General features: G+C 58.4%; 1 protein-coding gene across 1 annotated transcript; it reads right to left on the bottom strand.

Annotated features, from left to right (window-relative positions):
- Positions 1-263: 263 nt before the first annotated feature.
- DENND2D (DENN domain containing 2D) lies at positions 264-15445 on the bottom strand. Its single transcript, XM_087762354.1, has 12 exons — positions 15293-15445; positions 11491-11675; positions 10841-10953; positions 10658-10727; positions 9497-9574; positions 9262-9402; positions 7214-7362; positions 6882-7059; positions 6340-6381; positions 5125-5206; positions 4438-4677; positions 264-3264 (listed from the first exon to the last, which is right to left on the bottom strand). The coding sequence occupies exons 1-12, from the start codon at positions 15345-15347 to the stop codon at positions 3203-3205; spliced, it is 1395 nt and encodes a 464-aa protein (XP_087618480.1). The 5' UTR covers positions 15348-15445; the 3' UTR covers positions 264-3202.
- Between the last annotated feature and the right edge of the window lie 5744 nt (positions 15446-21189).

The following is a 21189-nucleotide window of genomic DNA, read 5'->3' as shown; positions in this document are numbered from 1 at the left end:
GACTCTGGGAGGTTAAATATGCCCAGGACTGTTTGCTGTCACTGAGGCCAGCTGGCAGAGGGTGGCACATGCCATAACGCGAAACTTATCTTCCAAGCAGGGCAGCTGCGTAGCAGGAATTGAGCCGCAAATCAGGAGCGATTCCTGCGCTGACTCCTAAACCATGCCTGGGAGTTGTTTGTACGAGTGTGAGTTGGCCAATACTATGCTGGGAACTATGTTAACAATTTAGCAGAATAAATGAGCACTTTCCAGTTCAGGGAAACATTTCTTGGCACTCTTTTATTTACTGTTGGAGTCTTAGATTGAGTGTTAGACAAATCTTGAGCAGGAAGAAGGATTTAAAAACATGCTGCAAGTTTTGCTGATAGGCTGCAACGTGACCTGAGCCCAGCTGGATGCGTCTGCGCCCCCGGCAAACAGCAGCTGAGTTTGCCCGGTGTCTCTAGCAGCAAACACAGTGCCCCCACCTCCAGGTAGGTGGTTTAACAGAGGCAGACTGAGTCCAAAGAAATAAAAAGGGTATTCTATTCAACATCTGCCCTTTCAGCATGGTGTCTTTTTTCTTCACCAATCTTGATTGATCACAGGGATGTGCGTACTTCTTGCAATATGAAGTCTGTCCGCCCTCTGGGCGTTAAAGGGAGGGCATTAAAGCTCTTGCCAGATTGCACCGGTCAGGTGAGTAGGCAAGCATGAGAATATCAAGCTGCTTTTCAACGTTTAGGCCAACCCAACTCAAGAAACCCTTCAAACGTGCTGATCAGGAACGACATCAGTCACACGGGCTTAGGAAACAAGGACGGAGCTGTCAGGAGGAGTGATACTGAAAGGGAAAAGACGTGAGAGGAGATTTGGGGTAGATTATGCCCCTGGGCTTGTTTTCTTTCTTCAGCCACCACCCGTAGCTCTGAAGCTGCTGCTGGATGGTGGGGAGAGAAGTTAGTGCCAGAAAAGGGCCCGCTTGCTCCTGTTACTCTGTGCCTGTTGCTTTTGTAGCCAGCTGAGAAGCAGAGCTAAGAGCTGATGCGCTTCCCAAAGGAGGCTTTTCTGGGCTGGTCACTGGGAATGGATCTGGGTCCCTTTTTCCATAACAATACTAAAAGGAAAAGCACTTCAAGTGACTTAACACCGGCTTTCAACCTATTCTTTGATCAGCAGCAAGGTAGCACCAACCCTTCTGCCTTGCTGTAATTAACCCTTGCTGCCATCCGTAGCACTGGTTACATTTGAACATTTTTTCTTAAATTTAAGGATCAGTTTTTGCGTATCCATTTTCAGCAGCTAAGGAATAACCTTCTATTGCATTTTTCTCTGGCAGGAGTTAAGCAACCACACAATCCAGTCCCTTATGGGATTTCTAATTCTTCTTTTTTTAAAGAGCTACTGCCAAAGCAAGGACCGCTTCCCATTTTTCTCAACGGGATGGTGTTCTGCTTCCCGACCAAAAAGCTCAGCATCTTCTCAAAATGGTAATGAACAAGCGGGGGAAGGGGGAGGCAAGTGGTCTTTTCAAAAGGGACAGTTCTTGATACGTGCCCTTCATTTTCCACACACACAATTTTCTGCTGGTAGGTGAATATTTTTAAATGAAAAAAAGAAACACAGAAAAAGAGCACTAACCTTGAATTTCCTCTAGTGAAACCTGTAACACCCTCTCTACCCGTGAGGGGGAACTTGAGCCAGAGAAGATACCCATAGTGCCCCAAATCCCCTTTTCTTCTAACAAATAATTCTTGTTCCCCCCTCCAAACACACACGGGGGCTGAACAAAAAAATCAACAGTTTTCTTTCAGCAGGGCAAGAAAGTTTCATTGCTGTTGGGTTTGTTCCCTCTGTCCAAGTGTTTCTGTCGCTTACATTTGTGCGTGACTGCACAAATAGTTGCTTCTAAATTAAACGCCCTTTACCTCTGTCTTGTTTTCGTTAGATATTCAACAGCTCTGAAAGCAAAAGCTGCCTGGCAGTCAGCCTGCTTGTTTGTTAGTGCTTATGTAAAATCTCTCACTGTGGCATTCGATACCGCTGCAAAAGTTGTATTAAACTGTATTTTTGATAACCTCTGTGCGTGTGCACGGGTCTAGTGGGTACCGAGCGATACGGCAGCTTGGCTATAACATCCCAGAGAGGAGGATGAAGCTCTGCCTTCGACCCCAGCCCTTGCTGGGAGAAGCGTCTGGCCCTGGTTTGTCTGGGAAGGAACCAGGCAGATCTGCAGCCAGCACCAGCTTCCCCTGCTGCAATATTTATTCCCTGGATGAGCGCATTAGGAAAGGGGCAGAACCATAATTTAGCTTTAAATCTGCTGCAGGCATCGCATTTCAGAGATGATGGGTGAATGAACTGTAAGGTTTTAAAAGAAGTTGGCACCAAAACCAGAAACGAGGAGGATGTCGACATGTTTTACTACTGGATTTAACAAATACTTCCTCCCTACCCAAAGCCGTTTCCTTCTACTATAAAACACAGCCCTGTGGCCTTCACAGTTTGCTTACAGCACAAATAAATAACCTGTTGGAAAAGAATATTTTTGTTTCTTTAAAGAGCTAAACTAAGCAGTACCAACGAAGCAGACAGCCGCTATAGAGGAAACCACTAAAATCCACCGCAACTGTTCCTGCCGGTAATTTAACAATGAGCATATCTTGATAGAAAATAAAGTGAAACAGCTGTTAATAGTAGAAACCCCAGAAACTTCTTCAGTAGGATGTTACGTATTTGCAAAACCTAGGTTTGTTTTAATTAGAAATAATACAATTTCCTACTCATCTTTTCTTCTTTTGTCTCTAAGAATTACTTTACGACCTTTGTTGTCCTGCAGCCAGCTCCCCAACTTCCCTCCCTCGCTGCGTGAGGTCCTGACGGGGCCGAAGACTCTGTGCAGGGCCGGGCACTGCGAGCCGCTGTTTGTCCCCAGTTGCTAGCAAGATTGGAAAAGAAATCACAGCCTGCTTGCTAGCTCTGTGCAAAAGCGTTTTCCAGTGCAACGATGCCCTGAGGAAAAAAGGAAAGGGTAGAAACTGGTGTTCAGCGCTGCCCACGCATCTCATGAATCACGGGTAGGTAGGAACCGGCGGACAGATCCAGCGGAGTCCAGCGTGCTCTGCCCTTGGACGGGGCATGCGTCGAGTCTGTGCAGCGTGGCGCTGCTGGTGGCGGGCTGCCCGGTCCCAGCCCTGCTCCTCTCTTCCCAGGCTGGACTTCAGGAGTCCCTTCGGTGCTTCTTCTGTTCGTGGTACTCTGTTATTTTCTGCTGGAAATACACTGTGGATGAGAAAAGGTCGTTAGTGAAATGCAAGCGTTCGGGCTGGGGAGGATACAGGGCTGCACAGCCCGAGTCTGGGGAGCACATCTGCACCCCGGGAGCCAAACCGTGCTGGGGTACGGACATCTGCACCCAGGTGAGGACCCAGCTGAAATCGGGGTTGCTGCAATTCCACCCATCCCTCTCACCTACCCAAAATGGGCTTTATTATGCTGGGTTAGTGTAAGTTTTTAACCCACGCTTTCACTCCTGTTCAGTTTTTGTGTTTCCTCTCCAACCAGCAGGGAAGAGAGAAAGCGGGAGACCCTGGGAATGCGAATAGCCAAGAAGGTGACGTAGACTGGGAATATAACGAGAAAGCTGGGGTTGTGCCATCCCCAGGCAGACCCAGCTCCATGCCTGCCCTATAAAGTCTGACCTAAAAGGGCAGAGAAAGCAGCAACCGAGGTAGTGCCGGGCCCCGGGCGGGCTGGAGAGGGACCCGCCACGGGCACCATCTGCCGCTCGCTGCCACGCGGTGCCGTCCGAGGGGACGTCTGCTTTGCTCCGACGCAGCAGTTGCTGATAGAGCGCAAGGACTCACCCTCTTGCACTCTCTCCTAGTGCAGCAAGACCTTGGGGGTCGCAAGTCCCAGGCCAGGATGTCTCTGGCCACCGACAGATGTTTTGGGTGGCTTCCTCAACCTCCGTCACCCCTGTTTGACCTCATCAAAGGGAGGAGGCTTGGCTCTGCCCAGTACCCTGTAAATCCCCGGGAAAGGGGAAGGACCAACCCAGTCGCCGCGGGTCCACGCCGGAGCCGGTGGCAGATATGAGTCAGGGCTCGCAGGCAGCGCAGCCAGGAGCCAGCTCCCAGCTGCTGCCTGCATCCAAGCCAAATATTTGCGCTGCTACTGGCACGTTTGCCTAAACATCGAGCTCTCAGTAAGTCTGCCCCGTCCCCAGTCAAGCAACAAGATCTAAAATGAGCCCAGGGATTTTTTTGATTGTTTGACAGGGCCGAAACAATGCAGCTGTTGAGAGCAAACGGGTGCTACTCGCTGCCCTGAGCACCCTCAGCCTTGAGCTGCATGCCTCTCCGGGCACGGGGCATCGCTTTCCCTTAACCAAGTAGCCCAGGACTTTGCAGAGCTCACCCGACCGGAGAGGGAAGGAGAGACGGGGCCATTTACCTTCCTGGGGGATCCTGCTCTTTTCTGCTTCCTCAATAAATAGGGAAAACATGTTCGTCTTCACAAACTTCTTCACAAACTTGCGGTTGGTCTTGGAGGTGATGGCTTTGCAGAAGGCTCGCTCCTGGAAGGTGCCTGAGCCGTTTTTACTCCACTTGATGTGCGAGGCGTAGTGGCCAACCATTCGGACGAAGAACTGCACGAAGGCTTCGGAGACGAGCGCGTTCACCTGCTCGGACGCTGGAAGAGGACATGGAGTACGAGAGGTGGGGATGGGACTTCTGAGCATAGAGAGGACGGACCTATTTCAACCTGGCCAGTTTGCAGTCTCTGTTTGCATCCCGAGAAATTACTTGCTTAAAACCTCCCTCTGCCAGTAAACGAAGATCAGACTAATTTTGCTGAGGGAGCACCGGCTGTGTTTGCTTTCCAGGGTGGAGGCATCTTTGTGGGCCAAATGTTGGCGAGCCCTGATTTTTTTCAGCAGAATTAACTGTTCCTGCTTTCATGTTTCGCAGGACAGGGTAAAGGCCAAGGGATTTCTCTCCCGTGGCTGCATTTTAGTGCAAATGGGGGCAGAAACATCCTAGGCCAGGTGTCTTTAGGAAAACCATTTTGCTGAGGACTCTGGCCATCTGGGGAGGAGAGCTTGCATCGGTTTTACCGTATATAAAGAGATGCCCTTACTGTTGTTGTTGTTGTGCCTGTTCAGAGACGTCAGCATCTCATTCTGCAGCTTGATGGGCAAGATCTCCTCCTCATCGCCGACCTGGAAGGCAACGGGGCTGTGAAGCAGCCGGCTCAGATGGCCGCGGGCAGCGGTTAGTGCAGCCCATCAGTGGGGCTTTCTGCAGAGCTCATTCATTAATTATCATTGCAGAGCGCTGCAGTGATGCTGGGAGCGGGATGCCCAACAAGGCTCAGGGCCGGGTCCTGCACGTGGGGCACAACAACCCCAGGCACCGCTGCAGGCGTGGGGAGGAGCGGCTGGGAGCTGCCCGGCGGGAAAGGGCCTGGGGGTGCTGGTCGACAGCCGCCTGAACATGAGCCAGCAGTGTGCCCAGGTGGCCAAGAGGGCCAGTGGCACCCTGGCTTGTATCAGGAATAGTGTGGCCAGCAGGACCAGGGCAGGGATCGTCCCCCTGTGCTGGGCACTGGTGAGGCCGCCCCTCGAATGCTGTGCTCAGCGCTGGGCCCCTCACCCCACGAAGGCCATGGAGGGGCTGGAGCGTGGCCAGAGCAGGGCAGCGAGGCTGGGGCAGGGGCTGGAGCCCAAGGCTGGGGAGGAGCGGCTGGGGGAGCTGGGGGGGCTCAGCCTGGAGAAGAGGAGGCTGAGGGGAGCCCTCATCGCTCTCTGCAACTGCCTGAAAGGAGGCTGGAGCCGGGGGGGTCGGTCTCTTCTCCCCAGGAACAAGCGATGGGACGAGAGGGAACGGCCTCAAGCTGCGCCAGGGCAGGTTTGGGTTGGGTATTAGGGAAAACTTCTTCATGGCGAGAGTGGTCAGGCCCTGGCCCAGGCTGCCCAGGGAAGCAGTGCAATCACAGTCCCTGGAAGCGTTCAAAAACCATGTGGATGTGGTGCTCAGGGACATGGTTTAGAGGTGGGCCAGGCAGTTAGGTTAATAGGTTGGACTCGATGATCTCAGAGGTCCTTTCCAACCTTAACGATTCTGTGATGATTCTAATACGTGGACTCTGCTGCTCTGGCTCATGACAAAAGTGATGCAGCGGATGGAGACATCCCTTCGTGGGACATTATCGCTGCACGGGCGACACCAAGATGTCTCTGCCCCCAAAATATGAAAGCTGCCAGGTAGCTGGGACCAAGGGTGGAAAGGGGCCCCTCCCAGGGCCACCCGGGCCAGGCGAGCCCACCCCCACGCCCTGCATGGGGGGACCTACCGCCCGGATGATCCTCCCTTCGCAGAGGTCAACTATCAGAGCCTGAAAGAGAGCAGAGAGCAACCAGGTTTAGCCCTACCGAGGCAGCCAGGCTTCCTCCCACCCGTTTTATGATCAGACCTCCATGTCTGCAGCCCATGAGGGCAGCAGGAGAAGGATTGGTCCCTCTGTGCTGGAGGGACCTGGGCAGGGAGACCAGGGCATCCCCCCAGGGACCATGTTTGCCCCAGCCTTGGTGGCTTGTCCCCATGCAGCCTTTCTCTGCTTCTGCAAGGCTGGGATGATGCCAACAGCCAGCCTGGCCGACAGCAGCTCCCTGAGCCCCCAGGGTCAGGGCTGCGGGTCCTGGGGTGGCCAACAGCACCCAGGGGGACGTGGAGGTGTTGCCCCAGGTGCCAACATGCAAGAAGCCCCAATCTCCAGCCTCCCTGGATGGGAAAAAGGCACAACCAGAGCCTTCAGCCCCGGAGCCAACCCAAACCCAGGGTCACGGACTAACCGATGGCTCCATCCAGATGCTTTCCCCCACCCGGATGAAATACCTCCTCCATCGGCTGGTCCAGGACCCGCTCCAAGTGCCGCATCTGGATGCCGACCATGAAGGGTGTGGGGCAGCAGACGGTGTCGAGCAGGCACTCGGGGACCACGGGGATGTAGGTGTGAGCCCAGGTGAAGGGGTAGAGGAGAGCAGCCACCGCATGGATGCACTGTGACAGGACGCTGCGGGACAAGGAGCCATCGTGGTGGCATTGCATAAAGAAAATGGATTTCACTGCTCAGAGGAACGTCCCACCCCGAGCTCAGCTGCATCCTGCGCTCATTCAAGGGTTTTTTTTTTTTTGTTTTATTTTTAAATGAACAGATCAGGACTCACCTCAGCTCCTCTGCCAGGAAAATGAGCCGTCGCTCCAACACGGCGGAGGCGAAGATGTGCAGGATGAGGTGGGGGCTGAGCCGCTGGAGCAGAGCCTGAAACTCCACGTGCTCCAGGTGGGCGTCCACGGGCCGCGTGAGCTCGATGAGCTGCCGAGGGAGAGCCACCAAACCCCGGCTGAGGAGGTGCAACGCTCCCCCTGCGCCACCCTGGCCCCCTGAGAAGGTGACTTGGGAGCAACTAATGACCCAGAGTTTGCAGCATCTGCATCAGGTCCCTCCGCAAGGGACAAATCTCATCTTGTCCTGCCTGGAGATTTGGGCTGTGCAGCACTGAGGATGCAGGAGTAGCCAGTGGTGAGGTGCGCTGTGGGGTTTATTTATTGGAGCACTAGGTTTTTAACCAAAATGCCTCTTTTCTGCAGTGCTCACAAGTCCCTGGTAGGAGACGGGCAGGGCTGTGCTCCCGCCTCAGCATCTGACAGCTCATCTGTGAGCAGCAGCCTCCAGGAAAGGGAGGAGGGATGTGGGCATGACTTTTGCTATAAAAACCACAAAGACTTCCTCAAAAGACTCTCTGGGAGGGCCAGCTCACCTCGTCCTAGCTAGGATGACCCAAAAGTGAATTATCTAATGGATATCTGCAGGTGGTCTGCCTAGTCTGCTGGCTTTGCCTCAGACAAGGGTCTCCCAAAGCCGGTCGATACCTCTGCCCTGCTGCAGGAGCCCCGAGATGGCGACCAGGGAAGGGGCAACAGGACTGTGCAGCTCGTGACACAGCCCTGGCTCCTCTCCCCAGCTCTAAAGCTGGGGAAATCCCCTTCCTCCATGGGCCAACCTGCCTTTCCAGCAAAGCAGCATCTTCCCAGCCAGCAGCACAGGGCTTGGCTGGGCTCCACAACCCCTTTCCAGCCCAAATCCTGCACGATCCTCAGCTCCCAGCTCATGCAGTACCCAGGATTTGTTTTTCACCCCTTTCCCTGTTTTCTCACCGATCTCTTTGACTTGCTCCAGCCCCTGCCCAGAGCCCCAAAGCGCAGCTCTTTCGAAGAACGTCCTCATTGCAAATCCTCCCTCCCGGCACCCCCAGCTGCGCTCTCTGCAGCCTGGCCTGCAGCCAGAGCGTTGAGCAACCTGCAAAGCCCTTGCACAAGCCTTCCTGGATGAAGAAATCTCTTGCAATTTGATAGTCAGCTGCTAAATTGCACGAGAGAGGAGGGATCTTGCTCTCAGACCCGCCCTGGCAGGACACATCCCTGGATGCTGGGCACTGAGGTTATTTTGCCCAGTGCCAAGGCAGATCCTCCCCCTTTTTCCACCCCAGCTTTGCCACAAGAGAAAGAAAAAAAAAAACAAAAGAAAAGGCTCTGCCTGTGCGAGCCTGGGCCGTGCGTGGGTGAGATGAGCCCTGTGGGCACCATGCCCGTATCAGATCTCCTTTCCACAGGTGAGGGCTGCACGCCTGCATGCCGCCACCTGCCTGCTCGTGATGCTGAACCAGGGTGGATGCCGAGGCTGAGCGCTGAGCGCTGCGATGCGGAGGGGACGCTGCAGCCTGCAACACCCCGCGACGGCCCCAGCGCCCCTGTGCACCCCAACAGCCCCGTGTGCCGCAGCTGGAGGGGTGAAGGCCGGCTCGCGAGCGGGATGCGGCCAGCCCTGCTCCACGGCCCTGGCATGACGTGAAGGCTGTGCAAGCACTGACACGTTAAGAAGCGGCATCTGGGGAGGTTTTGTGCTGGCAGCTCCAGCTCAAGGCTGATGGACCTGCAAAGATGCTGCTTTGCAAGGATGCAAAGATGGAAGAGCATCACCTGTAGATGGGCTCCATCCTCATCCTCACTGCTTGCTGCTCTCCTCCTGGACCAGGAGGGAGGTGGCACCCGTATTTCCAGGGCATGAGGCCCCCAGAAGCCTGACCCACCACCTACTGCTCCAGCGAGCACCCATGGGTGCTGCAGGGGTGGAGGATGCTCCCAGAGATAGCCCAGGCTCCCCATGTTGGAGCAGTCCAGGAGGTGCCGCTGAGCACCCGAGACCCCCACCAACCTCTGTGCCTGACTCGGGGATGAAGCTTTTAATGGTGACGGTTTTCCCCGGAGCTGGGAAGGGCGACTCCCGAAGGCCCTGCATGAAGGGGTAAATCACGGCCATGGAGATCTGGCGCCTCTTCTCCACCTCATCCAGGATCTGGGGGAGAAAAAAGGGAGCTGTGAAACCCCGGCAGGCAACGGAGAGGCTGCCTGGGCGACCACCGCGCCAGACGGAGCCACCACATCCCTACCTTGGAGAAGAGCCCGAAGCAGCCCAGGCAGCTGATGATGCAGAAGACCTCAGGGAGGCGGACACCACGGCCGGATGGCTGGAAGAGGATGGGAAAAGGCTTTGAGCATCTCCCAGCCCCACTGCACCAGCTCCGCGCTCTCCCCAGAGATCCCCCCTGGCCCCACTCGCCCCCCCCAAAGTACCCAGTCACTCGCTGGGGGATTTTCAGAGCTGGGGCTCAGGCCAAGGATGCAATTGATGCTGTAAAAGCAGAGGGTGCCCAGAGAAGGCAATTCAGATGCCAAAGCTGTTAATCATTTTGGTGCAAAGCCCTTTGGCCTATTTCCAAACTTTCTTCCCCCCAGACACGCGTCCTCCGAGACGTCCTGCCCCACCATCCTTGGGGCTTTTTTTCCCTTTCCAACTGGACTATCCTGGGTCTGTTTGCTCTCTGCGCTTTCAGCCCTCCAGACATCCAGTTCAAAGAGCCAGAGCTCAGCCCTGGATGCAGGTTCGCCATGGAATGAAAGGGTGGTGAGATCCAGCAAGTCACTGAGCCGTGGTGTATGGCCCTGTGGCTTTACGTCCCTATTTAAGCAGGCTGTGTGTAAATCAGCAGCCAAGGAAGACCTCCATCACACCTCGCAGGCCCCGAGCTGGCCAAATCCATGAGTTGAGAAAGGCAGCCGCTGTTCAGAAGCAATTTTGGGGGACGGGGCTGAGGACACCCGGCTCCTTGGCACCTGGATGGGCGCACGCGCATCCCCATTCTGATCCCGAGTGGGATTTGCAGCCATCCAGACCGCTGCGGCCAAGGGAAAGGAGCCAGGGAAGCTGCGGGAGATCGGTGGGGAGGCAGCGACCACTGATACCGGGAACGGCACCTCCCAACCGTCGCATCTCCTGGTTGCATTTCAGGCCAGCCCTGGGCTACAGCAAATGCTGCTTTCCTCCACCCAGCATCCAACTGATGCCCCAGCAGATGAAAGCTCCAAAAAAAATCCCTTTGGGCACCCCCTTGCTGCTTGTCATCATCTTTGTCAAGGCAAGTGGCTTTCTAAGGCACGTCCCCAAGAGTTGTACTTTGGGCGTGGCAGAAGGCATCGCGTCCCCCCATGGGGACTGGGTGGCACAGCCACCACCGACCCAGCGATGGGTGTACGGGCAATGGGATGCTCACCAGCAGCCGCCTGCAGTAGCCGATCTTCCTGCTGCCATCCACGTTGGTCAGGACGAAAGAAAAGGTTTCGCTGCAAGGAGAGACAATGCATGGGGACGGGATGGCTCTTCCACCCGCAGCCCTCAGGGGTACGACGGCACGGGGTGGGAAACCATGGCCAAGACCCCGCAGCGGGGCAGGTACCTGGGGAACTCGGTGACGGGGGCCCAGTTGTTGCCGTCAGGGAAGCAGAAGAGGGGGATGGCTTGCAAGAGACGTTCCTCCTCCTCCTTCTGGCCCTTCAGCAAGTTCTCGCGCTGGAACAAAGTGATGCCAAGAGTCAGGGTGATGGAGGGTGCCCGTAGCCCCAGGGGATGGGGTGGAATGGGCTGTGTCCCAAAGCAACCCCCGGCCCAGACCGAAGCAGAGGCTGCCTGCACATCCCTGGACAAGAATCTCCCCAAAATCCAATTTTTGACTCTTTTCCCCTGTGGATAGTGGGGTAAAGCAGAGGCACCCACGGGCCCCTCTGCAAACAGGGGTCTCCTCCTGTGCCACCTCCCCAGGGTGTGGTTTCGCTACCGTGGTCTCCCCTTTCGGGACAGGAGACCAGGGAGCACCCCGGGATCTCCCTCCTGGGGTTTGTGGCCCGGGGCTCGGACCACAGGGAGGGACAGACGGTCCCAGCAACCCCAGCCCACGGCAGGCAAAGCCCTGGGGTTTGGGTCCGTGACTCCAGGGCACGGGGTATTTTTCTGTTCTCCTCCCCTGGCTCTAGTGATGGGGAAGGAGTAACATCCCCTTTTCATCTAAATTTGGAAAAATCATCTTCCTGGAAACACGGGACTAAATACCTTTGGGAATTGGTAGGTTATCTTGGGTTCGTAACGTCCATCTGGCATCTTCTTCAGCGACACCACCACCAGGTACTCGAAGAAAAACTGTCCAGCACAATAGAGGATGGAGCTCCGCTCTCCTGGTTTCCCCTGCAGCACACGCGAGGGGTTGTTTTCTGCAGCAGAGGCCTCCTCTTTTCTTTCTGTAGCCAAAAAAAACCCCCCAAAAACCAGAGCAGAGTGAAATGAAAGGCCGGGAGGTGTCCTGATGGCAGGAGAGGAGATGCAGAGCTGCACGTGAACCGGCCAAAGTGGCTGGAGGGAACTGGGACCTGGTGCACAGGGTGTTTTGGTCCCTGACAGTGACCAGCTGGGGACATGCGGGCACAGGACAAGGAAAGGAAAGAGAAATGGCTTTTATGAGTCTTTTGGAGAAAATCAAAGTGCCATCAGACACCCCCGGCCCTCCTTTGTCCCATCCCAGGGAGGGCAGAGGGACGCCCAGAGCGAAGCCGGCACATGGGATGGGGAGAGCAGATGGTCTCTGCAGAAAGCATCTGGGGGAAGGTGTGGGAATGCTTTTATAGCAATTAATTTTATTCCCTTAGGGGAAAAAAACAGCAAACAAACAGCACAGATCTTGTTCGAGCACCTCCAAAGGCACCAACAAGATGAATCCCAACCTCTCCCTGCCAGATGTTCTCAGTCCTGGGAACTGCTGATTGCAAATGAGATACTCGAGGGTTTTCCCTAAACCACAGCTCCCAAAGCAAAGCAATTCCCTGGGATTACACCCCATTTCTTGTTCGGCCGGTTGGGGAGGACAGCTGGGGAGCGTCAGCTGTCAAAACCCGAAAAACTAGAAATAAGAGTGAAAAGAGCCCAAGCCGACGTCTCCAAGGGCCCTGGGATGATCACGGTGGGGCAGCGAGATCCGAGGGCTGGGAAGGAGAGGAGTTAAATGCCGGCAGGAGGCTGCAGCCAGGCCATGCCACAGCTCTTCCCTCTCCCGCAGCCACTTGCAACTCTCTAAATCCCCGATTCCTGGCACTGAAACCATCCTGGGCTTGGTCTTGGCTCTGATTACGGCGGGGAGCTGGAACTGAAATGCTTGAGCTGCTCCTAGGAATAACAGGCAGGAAAAGAAATGCGTGGCTGGATGAAATCTTTCCCCGCATCCTGGAGTTTGGCCTTGGCTCTTTCGGTTGTGCCGCAGCTCGGCAGGGCAAGGCACGGCCGTGGCCGGCTGCTCTCATCATCCCTCTCCCTCGTGCGCAACGTCCTCCTCCGAAACCAGTGCTGGGGGACATCCCACCCCATGTATCCCCCCTGCTCCGTAGCTGCCTCCTTTAGTCTGGAAGCACCCGTCCAGCCTTTGCTGCAGGTCATCAGGAGCCGACGGGAGCAGAAAGCTCATCCGAGGAGGTGACACTCACAGTCCCATCATGGGATGTCCCTTCCCAGGGACCAGAAAGGCCTTTCCCAGCTCGGGGTGGGGAGACGCGTGAAGCCACCCCCGCGTGCACCCCGAGGCCGCTCCACCTCCGCGTGCAAAGTCCTTCCTCTTGGCAAGGAGAAATTCATCCTGTCGAAGTCCCTTCGCAGCAGGGGGAAGCCCAGGAGCATCCCAAGGACGAGACCTGGCTGCAGGCACCTCTGGTTTGTCCTCGGTGGGGATCACCCGTGTGACAGCCCAGCAAGATGCTCCAGGCCAGGGAAGAAAGCTCGACAAGATGCGTTTTGCTTCTCCTGCTCCTCCTTGGGATGCTCCAGCCATGGCTTCAGCAGTCCGACCTCACCGACGGGGCCAGGTTGTTGCTGGGGGGACCCCAGGGAACCAGGCTGTGCAGCGGGGCGGGCTGCTGCCGCCCCCCATCCTCACTGCATGCCGGCGTTGGTTGTTTTCCCATCGCAGATTGCCAGGGGAAGGTGAAAGTCCGGTTAAATCCTGCCTATCCAGTCCCATTCTGCATTTCAGAGAATGCAAAACGTGCTCTCAAGCAAGGGCTGGATTTGCATCGTCTCCACGCTGTTTTCAAACAGCCGAGTAAAACCCACCACTCCGGGGAGGCTGGTCATGCTTCTCGCAGACGGACCCACGCGCCGGACCCACGGGCGACCCGGCGCAGCCAGCCCTGCCAAAAGCGCGGCGTCACCCGGCAGCGCTCCCCTGCGCCAGCTCTGGTTGCAAAGCCCTCGCTGGCAGAGCCTAAATCCCTCCGGGATCATAACACTCCATCCCTGGGCTGGAAGATGAGCTCTGGGGATGCTCAGGGCCGCACACCGTCGTGCAGCGTTGGATGGATTTAATGTGGCATCAGAGGTCCCAGCACTCCCTAAAAATGGCAGGATTCGCAGTCCCTCATGTGTCCTGGGGCCACAAGCCACTGTCACAAGAGCTTTGGCCAACAACTCTCCCGTAGCCCAAGCGGGGAAGACTTGGGGACCACCCCGAGCCCCCCAGCAGTGGGAGCATCCCCTGCGAGGAGGGGAAGGAGCCAGGCGGCCGGCGGGGCTCAGGCAGCTCCTGGATGGAAAGCGGCTGCCAGCGCTGCAGATTTTCACCCCCGCCTCCGCCGGGCACGGAGCGGGCAAAGGCTGCCGCGGTGCACGCTGGCCCAGGCGCAAATGGCACCAGAGCCGCCAGCGTTCAAAAAAAAAAAAAAAAAGACATTTTGCTGCACAACCAGCTTCCCCGACCAGAGCGGGGTTTTCTTAGAGCTCAGACCCACGTTGCGATGTGGCACAACCTGTTTCTTCCCTCCCGGAAAATTCCCAGGCTGCAGCGTGCCGAAACCTCCCGGCCCGGCCCGACGGTTTGTGGGGGAGCCCTGCTTCCCGCGCTGTGCAGCCGCCCACCTGCCCCAGCAGAGAGGAAATGGCTTTGGCTTTATCAGACCTTTTCTGCTGAGCTTGGAAAAACAAATATCACACCCAGAGCAAGAGCCAGGCAGCACAAAACAGACCTGAGGGGGGAGCTTGCAGCGAGCCCCCCAAATCCACAGGTTGCCCCAACCTGCTCTGCTGCGGCTCGAGATATGGCAGGGCAGAAAACCCTGACGATCCATCCTGCACTTGGAAAAGCTCACAAATCCCAAAGGACCCATTTCTGCACCGTCCTCTAAAGCCTCCGCAATGCTGGGCTGCCGCGGGGGCACCGTGCCCCTGCGACGCCGCACTCCGGGGTGCCCCGCGACGCCGCGCTCGGTGGGCAAAGGGCTGGGAAAGCTTTTGGGGATGGGAAAACAGGGAGCCCGTGGGGCTGCCCCTGGGATGGGGTAAGCCCCAGGGCGATGGGGGGGACTCATTTGGGCCCAGGTAGGCTCCGGGGATGGGGTGCAGCTCCCGGGGAGGCTGAACCCCCCGGGGATGGGGTGCGCTCCTGGGAGATGGGGGCACTGCCGGGGGCTGGAGCAAGCCCCGGGAGACGGGGTGAGCCCCGGGGGCAGGCGGCTCCGCAGGGTGAGCGCCTACGGGCAGGGCTGGAGGGGACCGAGCCGGTGCCGCTCCCCGTCACCGCCGATCCCACCCGGCGCGGCCGCGCTGCGCTGCCCGGGAAAGTCCCCGCTCCGCCGGCAACCGTCGGCTCCCGCAGCCGCGGCCCCGGGGCGGGCAGCGGCACCGGTCCCGACACCGGCACCGACACCGGCACCGGCAGCGGCACCGACACCGACACCGGTCCCGACACCGGCACCGGCACCGGCACTGGCACCGGCAGCGGCACCGGTCCCGACACCGGCAGCGGCACCGGCAGCGGCAGCGGCAGCTCCCGGAGCCCGGCGCGGGGCTCTGCTTCCCGGCGTCCCCTCCCGACCCTCACCTCTGCGGCCGGAGCGCCGCAGGCTCCGTCGGAAGAAGTGGCCGATGGAAGCCATGGTGGCCCCGGCGCGGCCCCGGCGCGGCCCGGCGGGGAGGGCTCGGCTTCCGCCCGCCGCGCTTTCGCTTTCCCGGGGGAGGAGGGACGGGACGGGACGGGACGGGACGGGACGGGACGGGACGGAACGGGGCGGAGAGGAGAGGAGAGGAGAGGAGAGGAGGAGCGGAGGGGGCCGGGCCGCACCTGGCACCGGCCGGGGAACGGGGAAGCCGCCCCGGGAGCGGGGGCACCTGGGCACGGGGGGGCTGGGAGCGCCGGGCACGGGGAGCCGGGAGAACCGGGCGTGAGGGTCCCGGGGGCACCGGGAAAGGGGGAGCCGGGAGCACCTGGTTGGCGAAGAGCCGGGAGCACCGGGCATGGGGATACCGGGAGCACCGGGCACCGAGAGCACCGGGCACGGCGGTCCCGGGGGCACCGGGAAGGGGGGAGCCGGGAGCACCCCTGGGTACGAGGGTGCCAGGAGGAGCTGAGCATGGGGGAGCCGAGAGAACCGGGCATGGGGGCCCCGGGAGCACCGGGCACGGGGGAGCCAGGAGGACCAGGCACGGGGGTCCCGGCAGGGATCTGGATGCGGGGGTCCCGGGAGCACCGGGCACAGGGGGAGCTGAGCATCCCGGGGGGAGCCGGCCACCCCGGGGGGAGCCAGGCACAGCCCGGGCAGGGGGGGCTGCCCGGGGGGGGCGGGCTTAGGGGCACCCCCGGGTGGAGGGGAGCTGGGAGCACCGGGGATGGAGGCAGCCCAGCACCCCTGCACCGGCACCCGCAGGAGGGTGGGAAATGGGGCAGGGACCCCGGGGACAAGGGGTGGCTTTGCCCCACACCACAGGGGACAAAGCGCCCTGCCCCAAACCTCCAGCATCCCTGCCCGGGCCCTGCTCTGGCCTCCTTGCCTCCTCCAAGCCCTTTTCTCCCCTGGAGCCCACTGGTGCCAGGCACGGTGCCCAGCGCAGCCGCTGTGGGGCCGGGGGTGACACTGAACCGTCCCCTCCACGGGACGGAGGTTTTGGGGCCTCCCCGCTCTGCAAAGTGATGGGGAATCAGCCGAGCCGGCGACGGTGCCACCATGCTTTCGTTTCCACGGCCATCGGCTGCGAGCTTGTCCTGGCTCTGCTTGGGAACGCCGGCCGGGTTGTGCTTTCCCTCGGGCTGGCGTTTCTCCATCGAGCAGAGATTTATTCCCCCTCTCCAAGTGACTCAGAGGCGCCTTGGCCAACTCTCCAGCTCGCGGCCGGTTGCCATCCATCTTCGTTACAGGAAGGGAGAGCAGTTCGTTAGGGCTGCGATACGGCGGCCGCCCCAACCCGGGCACGCAACCGGGCCACCTGCGGAGCTGCTCGCCTTTGCTGGGCGGTTTTACCGCTCCAGACCCACCGAGGAGGAAAGTCTCTTTAAAACCAGTGATATCTTTAAAAAAAAAAAAATCCCCTTTTCCCATCCTTAGCCTGTCCACACCCCTGATGTTTCCTCTGCCATTTTTAGGCAGCGCTTAGGCAGTAATTAAACACACAGACGGGGCTTTGGGCACAGCTATGGGTTAGGAGGACTTCAGGTGTGATGAGCTGTGCACAGTTCTCAGCCCTCATGAACATGGCTGTTTGCAGATGCAGACCAGATTTCCTCCCCCAAATTTCCTCCTTTCATATATTGCAACACCTCCCAGCCCTTTCCCTTCCCTCGGCGCGGGCTGGAGCTCGAGGGTGGGTTTGCAGCAGGGAGAAATGGCCCTCGCCAGCTTGCAGAGGTGGCGGATGCTGTCGAAACACGGCCCCGATGGGGCGCGTGACTCTGGCCCGGCCGGGATGCTGCTGCCTCGTTATCAGGGATATCGGGGATATCGGGGATATCAGGGAATTGCTGGTCTGGGGGTGGTTTCTGGCTGATCTTGAGTGGGTGGAAGAGCACTTGTGCTTCCCGGAGGAGAGGGCAGCGTGTTTGTTTGTGCACAGGGCTTGTTCCCAGGAGAAATTTCCTCTTGGCACGAAGGGAAAATAAAAAGTTAGGGGTTTTCCCCCTCAGTTTTGGAGGAAAATCCCTGCTTTCCTGGAAACTGGAGCCACCTTGGGAAAACAGCTGCTGTCTTCAGCCAAAAGAAATCCCCGAATTCTTTGATATTTTTCCCATATACACAAATCTTTTCGGCTTTCTCCCTTTAAAGCAAGTCGCTGACTACGATCCCGCCTCGATAGTGCCTTGACTCTGCTCAGGCGGCTGCTGCGCAGGGAAGAAAAGAGCCGTGTTCCCAGCCACAAAACCTCCCCGCTCCGGAGGAAACACTGTCCCTTTGTGCCTGTCGCACAATCCAGCAAACCTTGCGCTGCTGAAAGAGGTTGAACTTTTGAATATTCCTACTGAAAGCTCCTTTCTGCGGGAAGCCAGCCGCCCACCGGGACAACAAACGGGCACATTGTGGGATCCTCGGGGCTGCTGGCCACCGCGGATGCAACACTTGCCGTCGCGCTGCTCCGTTGCCGCTGCCAAAGTTGTTTCGCTTTCCTGAACCAAGCCCGGGGAGTTTTGTGTTTGGTTTTTTTTTTCCCTCCTTGCAGCCCCGGTGCTGATGAATACGCGCTGGAATTTGGCTTTCTGCAGGCGTGGTGTGTTCAGACTGCAAATATCCCGCGGCCGGGCGATACCGTTGTGAGCATCCCATGGGGCCGCATCGCACCGGGACCGGGGATTCCTCACTCTGCTTGCACCACAGCTCCTCACCCTCGTCCTCCTCCCGAGGAAGGCTCAGCTTGCTGCCCCTTGCCTCGTCCCAGTGCATCTTCACCCCTTCCCCGTCCCCTCGCTGGGTGCTGTGTTTTGGGAGGGTGTTTGGTGCTGGAGCAGCTTGAGCGTGCGGTGTCTGAGCAGTTTTTATTTTGCCCATCGCAGCCAGGCTGGGGTTGGGGCTCGGAGAGGGAGGCTCGGGTTTGGCCGCAGCGTCTCAGGCAGGGAGGTCCCCGAGGGCAGCCCCAGGCTGGTGGTGGTGCTGGGTGCCCCCCCCCCCCCGGGCTGGGGACCCCAAGGCCCTCATTTCCAGCCTTTCCCATGCCAGGGAGTTTCTCCCACTGGATGGCAGCATTAGAGCAAAGAAACGTCTCTGGGAGCCCTTGCGGGAGAGGGGACCTTCCTCCAGAGGTTATCCAGCTCCTGGGAGGTTTGTGCTTCGGCTGAGGATGCCCAGGTTCAGCTCACTTGTGTTTGCACCATTCCTGCCACCGACGCTTCGCTCACTGCCCTGTTTGGTCCTTGGCGATCTCTCCCAGCTCCCCAAAACGGGGTGCCGTGTAACATCCTGCGCCTCTCCCGCTTCTCCCTGATGCTTGTGGGTGCAGGGGGACCTGCCGGGACAGGGGGGCTGCGAGCCAGCTGGGATGCTCCAGCCCACCAGCAGCAGCAAAGCAAGCCCAGACTGGGTGAGCAGAAGAGCTGCCAACCCTCATGGGACACCAAAACCGTGGCTTCTTAGCAAGGTGCATCCCCGATCCCCCAAAGCCACCACTGCTCCAATTGCTGGGTGCAGAGAGCCCAAGTCCAAGTCACAGACCCCAAAGACTGCACATTTTTGCCTGAAAAAAAGCTTTAGGGACCATTTCTTGCAGGGTGATTGCAGAGGGGGCTGCAAAACTCCTAGGGATTAGAAAACAAAGCTGATCTGGCCACTTTTCCTTCCACCTCATGGTTTTAATCCCAAGCATTTCAATCCGCCTGTAGGATTTGTGGGAGGTGGTGTTCAGCAGAGGGGCTTGGGCAGCGCTGGTGAGCAGGGAGGACCGGTGCTGGGCTGCAGCCCCCTTGCAAATATAGTGCAGGGAAAGTGCTGCTTTCCGAGGCCGTTGAATGGTCAGGAGGTGCAAAGTCATCTCAGTTTACAGGCTCCCCGGCCGGGCTGGCATCGCTGTTTGCAAGCAGGCATCCATAGATGGAAAGGGTCGAGCCGCAGAGCCCAGCCTCAGGTGTAGCACAGCATTTTCCCCAGTCCCTCCCGTGCTGAGCCAGTGACTCGTCCCGGGTTAAAATGCCAGCTCTGGGCAGCTTTGGCCTTGGGAGTGTGTTTCAACCACCTGCAAAGCCTATGGCTGATTTTCCATCTGGATGCACCTGATTTTGGCTCCCAGGTACTTGCTGCCCCTTTTTCTGCTCAATTCAAAGGGCTTCTCCCTCCTCTTTGTCCCACGGGCAGGTCCCTGGTGCAGAATTAGCCCTCAGCTGAGCTTGGAAAACTCATGGCACGTCTGGAGGCAGGTGGTGGCACCGGGGTCCAACCTCCTGGGTGGCTTTTGCAAAGTCCTGGGCAATCCCACCCCAAAGTGTTGTGGTTCAGCGACCTCCCTGTGCCGGGGGTGCTGGGGACACGGGGGACCGGGGTGGTGGTGCTGGGGGCCACGGTGGCTCGCCCTGGGAGCGTGGGATAATGCCGGAGAGGGCCAGGGCAGCCGGTGGGGAGCTGGTTTTTCCACTTGATTAAAAAAAGGAGGAAACTGGGGATTTTCCAAGCTGGGCTGAGCAGGCTGGGAAAGGGAGGGCAGGGAAATCAGAGGGTCGGTCCTGCTCCTTGGCAGCACGGGGTGGGCGCCTGGGTGGGGGTCCTGCAGCCCCACACCCAGTGCTGACCCCAGACTTCGCCCCATCTCCTTCATAGAACGAGAAGCATTTGCAGCCCGGCGCAATGCCTGGGGGCTGAGGGGTACTGGGGTGGCGAGAGCCCCCCAGTTACACTGGCAGGGCTGCAAACCGCGACCCCAAACCGAGCTTTAACCCAGGGAGCTCTGTAAGATTTGCTAATCTCAAAATATTGTTGGCATTCAGAACAGTGATTTACTGCGTGTTTTGCCACAGCAAGTACTTTCCGAAAGGCCATGCTAAGTTTACACCGGAGCTGCCGGGATCAGATAACCGGTTGCTGGCTGCTCCCGCTGTCCCCCCTCCCCGTCCCTCCTGGTTGCCATGCCGGGGTGCAAAAGGACATCAGCTTCTCCTGCACCCCGCAAGGAAGAGGTGACCATCGTCATGAGCAGCAGAAAACAGGGACCACCAAGGGCGTTTTTCCTCGTCCAGGTGGTGGGGTGGGACGTGGGTCATGGCCTGGCTTGCAGGAAGATGTGAACTCATGGAGAGCCTCGACACTTTGCTTTGCAAGTCACACTGCCAGGGACAGAAAATCACAGCCCTGGTGCCCAGCCTGGCCGTGTCCACCTCCCCAGGGGCCTTGCAGGTTGTGAAATTAAATCAGCTTCTCACCTTCAGTGGCACCCAGGGCTGGGTGAGAGCCCTGCACGTCGTTTCGCATTCCTGCAGCGTTTTACTACCCCATGGGATCCTCGAGGGCTTTACAGGTGCTGGGCAGGAATGACCCCTCCGGCCACCATCGCCCAGTGGGATCCCAGGGCATTTCCAGCCTGTGGAAAGGAGCAGCTGGCAGGGATGGTCCCTCCATCTGTCTCACTGTTTGCCAGGGAAGTCTTTGGGAGCCATGGGACCCCCCCCATCTCTCCCCCTTGTCCCCAGATCCCTTGGGATCTCTGCCACCTCCTAACCCCCAGGAGACGGGAACAAGCCCATCACATGCGCTCGTGGCAAAAGCCACCGCCAGCCTCAGCCCTGGCCCTCACTGGCCCGTGGTCATGGCAGGCTGGAGGTGGTGGCCTTCCCCTGCAAAAATACAAGAGTGTCCTTCCCGCGTTGACATGCACAGGGACAAGGAGGAGGAGGATGGAGTGTCCTCTTCCATGGCAGGTTCCTTGCAGGCTATTGGGTCAACAGATCAAAACCCATTTTCTCTCTGAAGCCCATGTCCTGGCCAGGCTGCTCTGGGATGATGCTTCCTCCAGCGAAGGCACAGGGCTGTCGCACGG

This window comes from Nipponia nippon, unplaced genomic scaffold, assembly GCF_047370975.1.
Source record: "Nipponia nippon isolate SJK-2023a ecotype South Korea unplaced genomic scaffold, ASM4737097v1 scaffold_25, whole genome shotgun sequence".
In the NCBI taxonomy this organism is placed as follows: Eukaryota; Metazoa; Chordata; class Aves; order Pelecaniformes; family Threskiornithidae; genus Nipponia; species Nipponia nippon.
Note: the sequence above shows the minus strand (reverse complement) of the source record. Positions and strands in the feature narration are given on the sequence as shown.

Bases quoted from the DNA above. Each gene is read 5' to 3' on its own strand.
- DENND2D (XM_087762354.1), bottom strand. From the start codon at position 15,347: ATGGCTTCCATCGGCCACTTCTTCCGACGGAGCCTGCGGCGCTCCGGC. The intron at 7,060-7,213 runs GTGAGTCCTGAT...CTTGTCCCGCAG, and splicing joins TTCCTGGCAGAGGAGCTGAG to CGTCCTGTCACAGTGCATCC. The intron at 5,207-6,339 runs GTAGGTCCCCCC...GTTGCCTTCCAG, and splicing joins AAGGGAGGATCATCCGGGCG to GTCGGCGATGAGGAGGAGAT.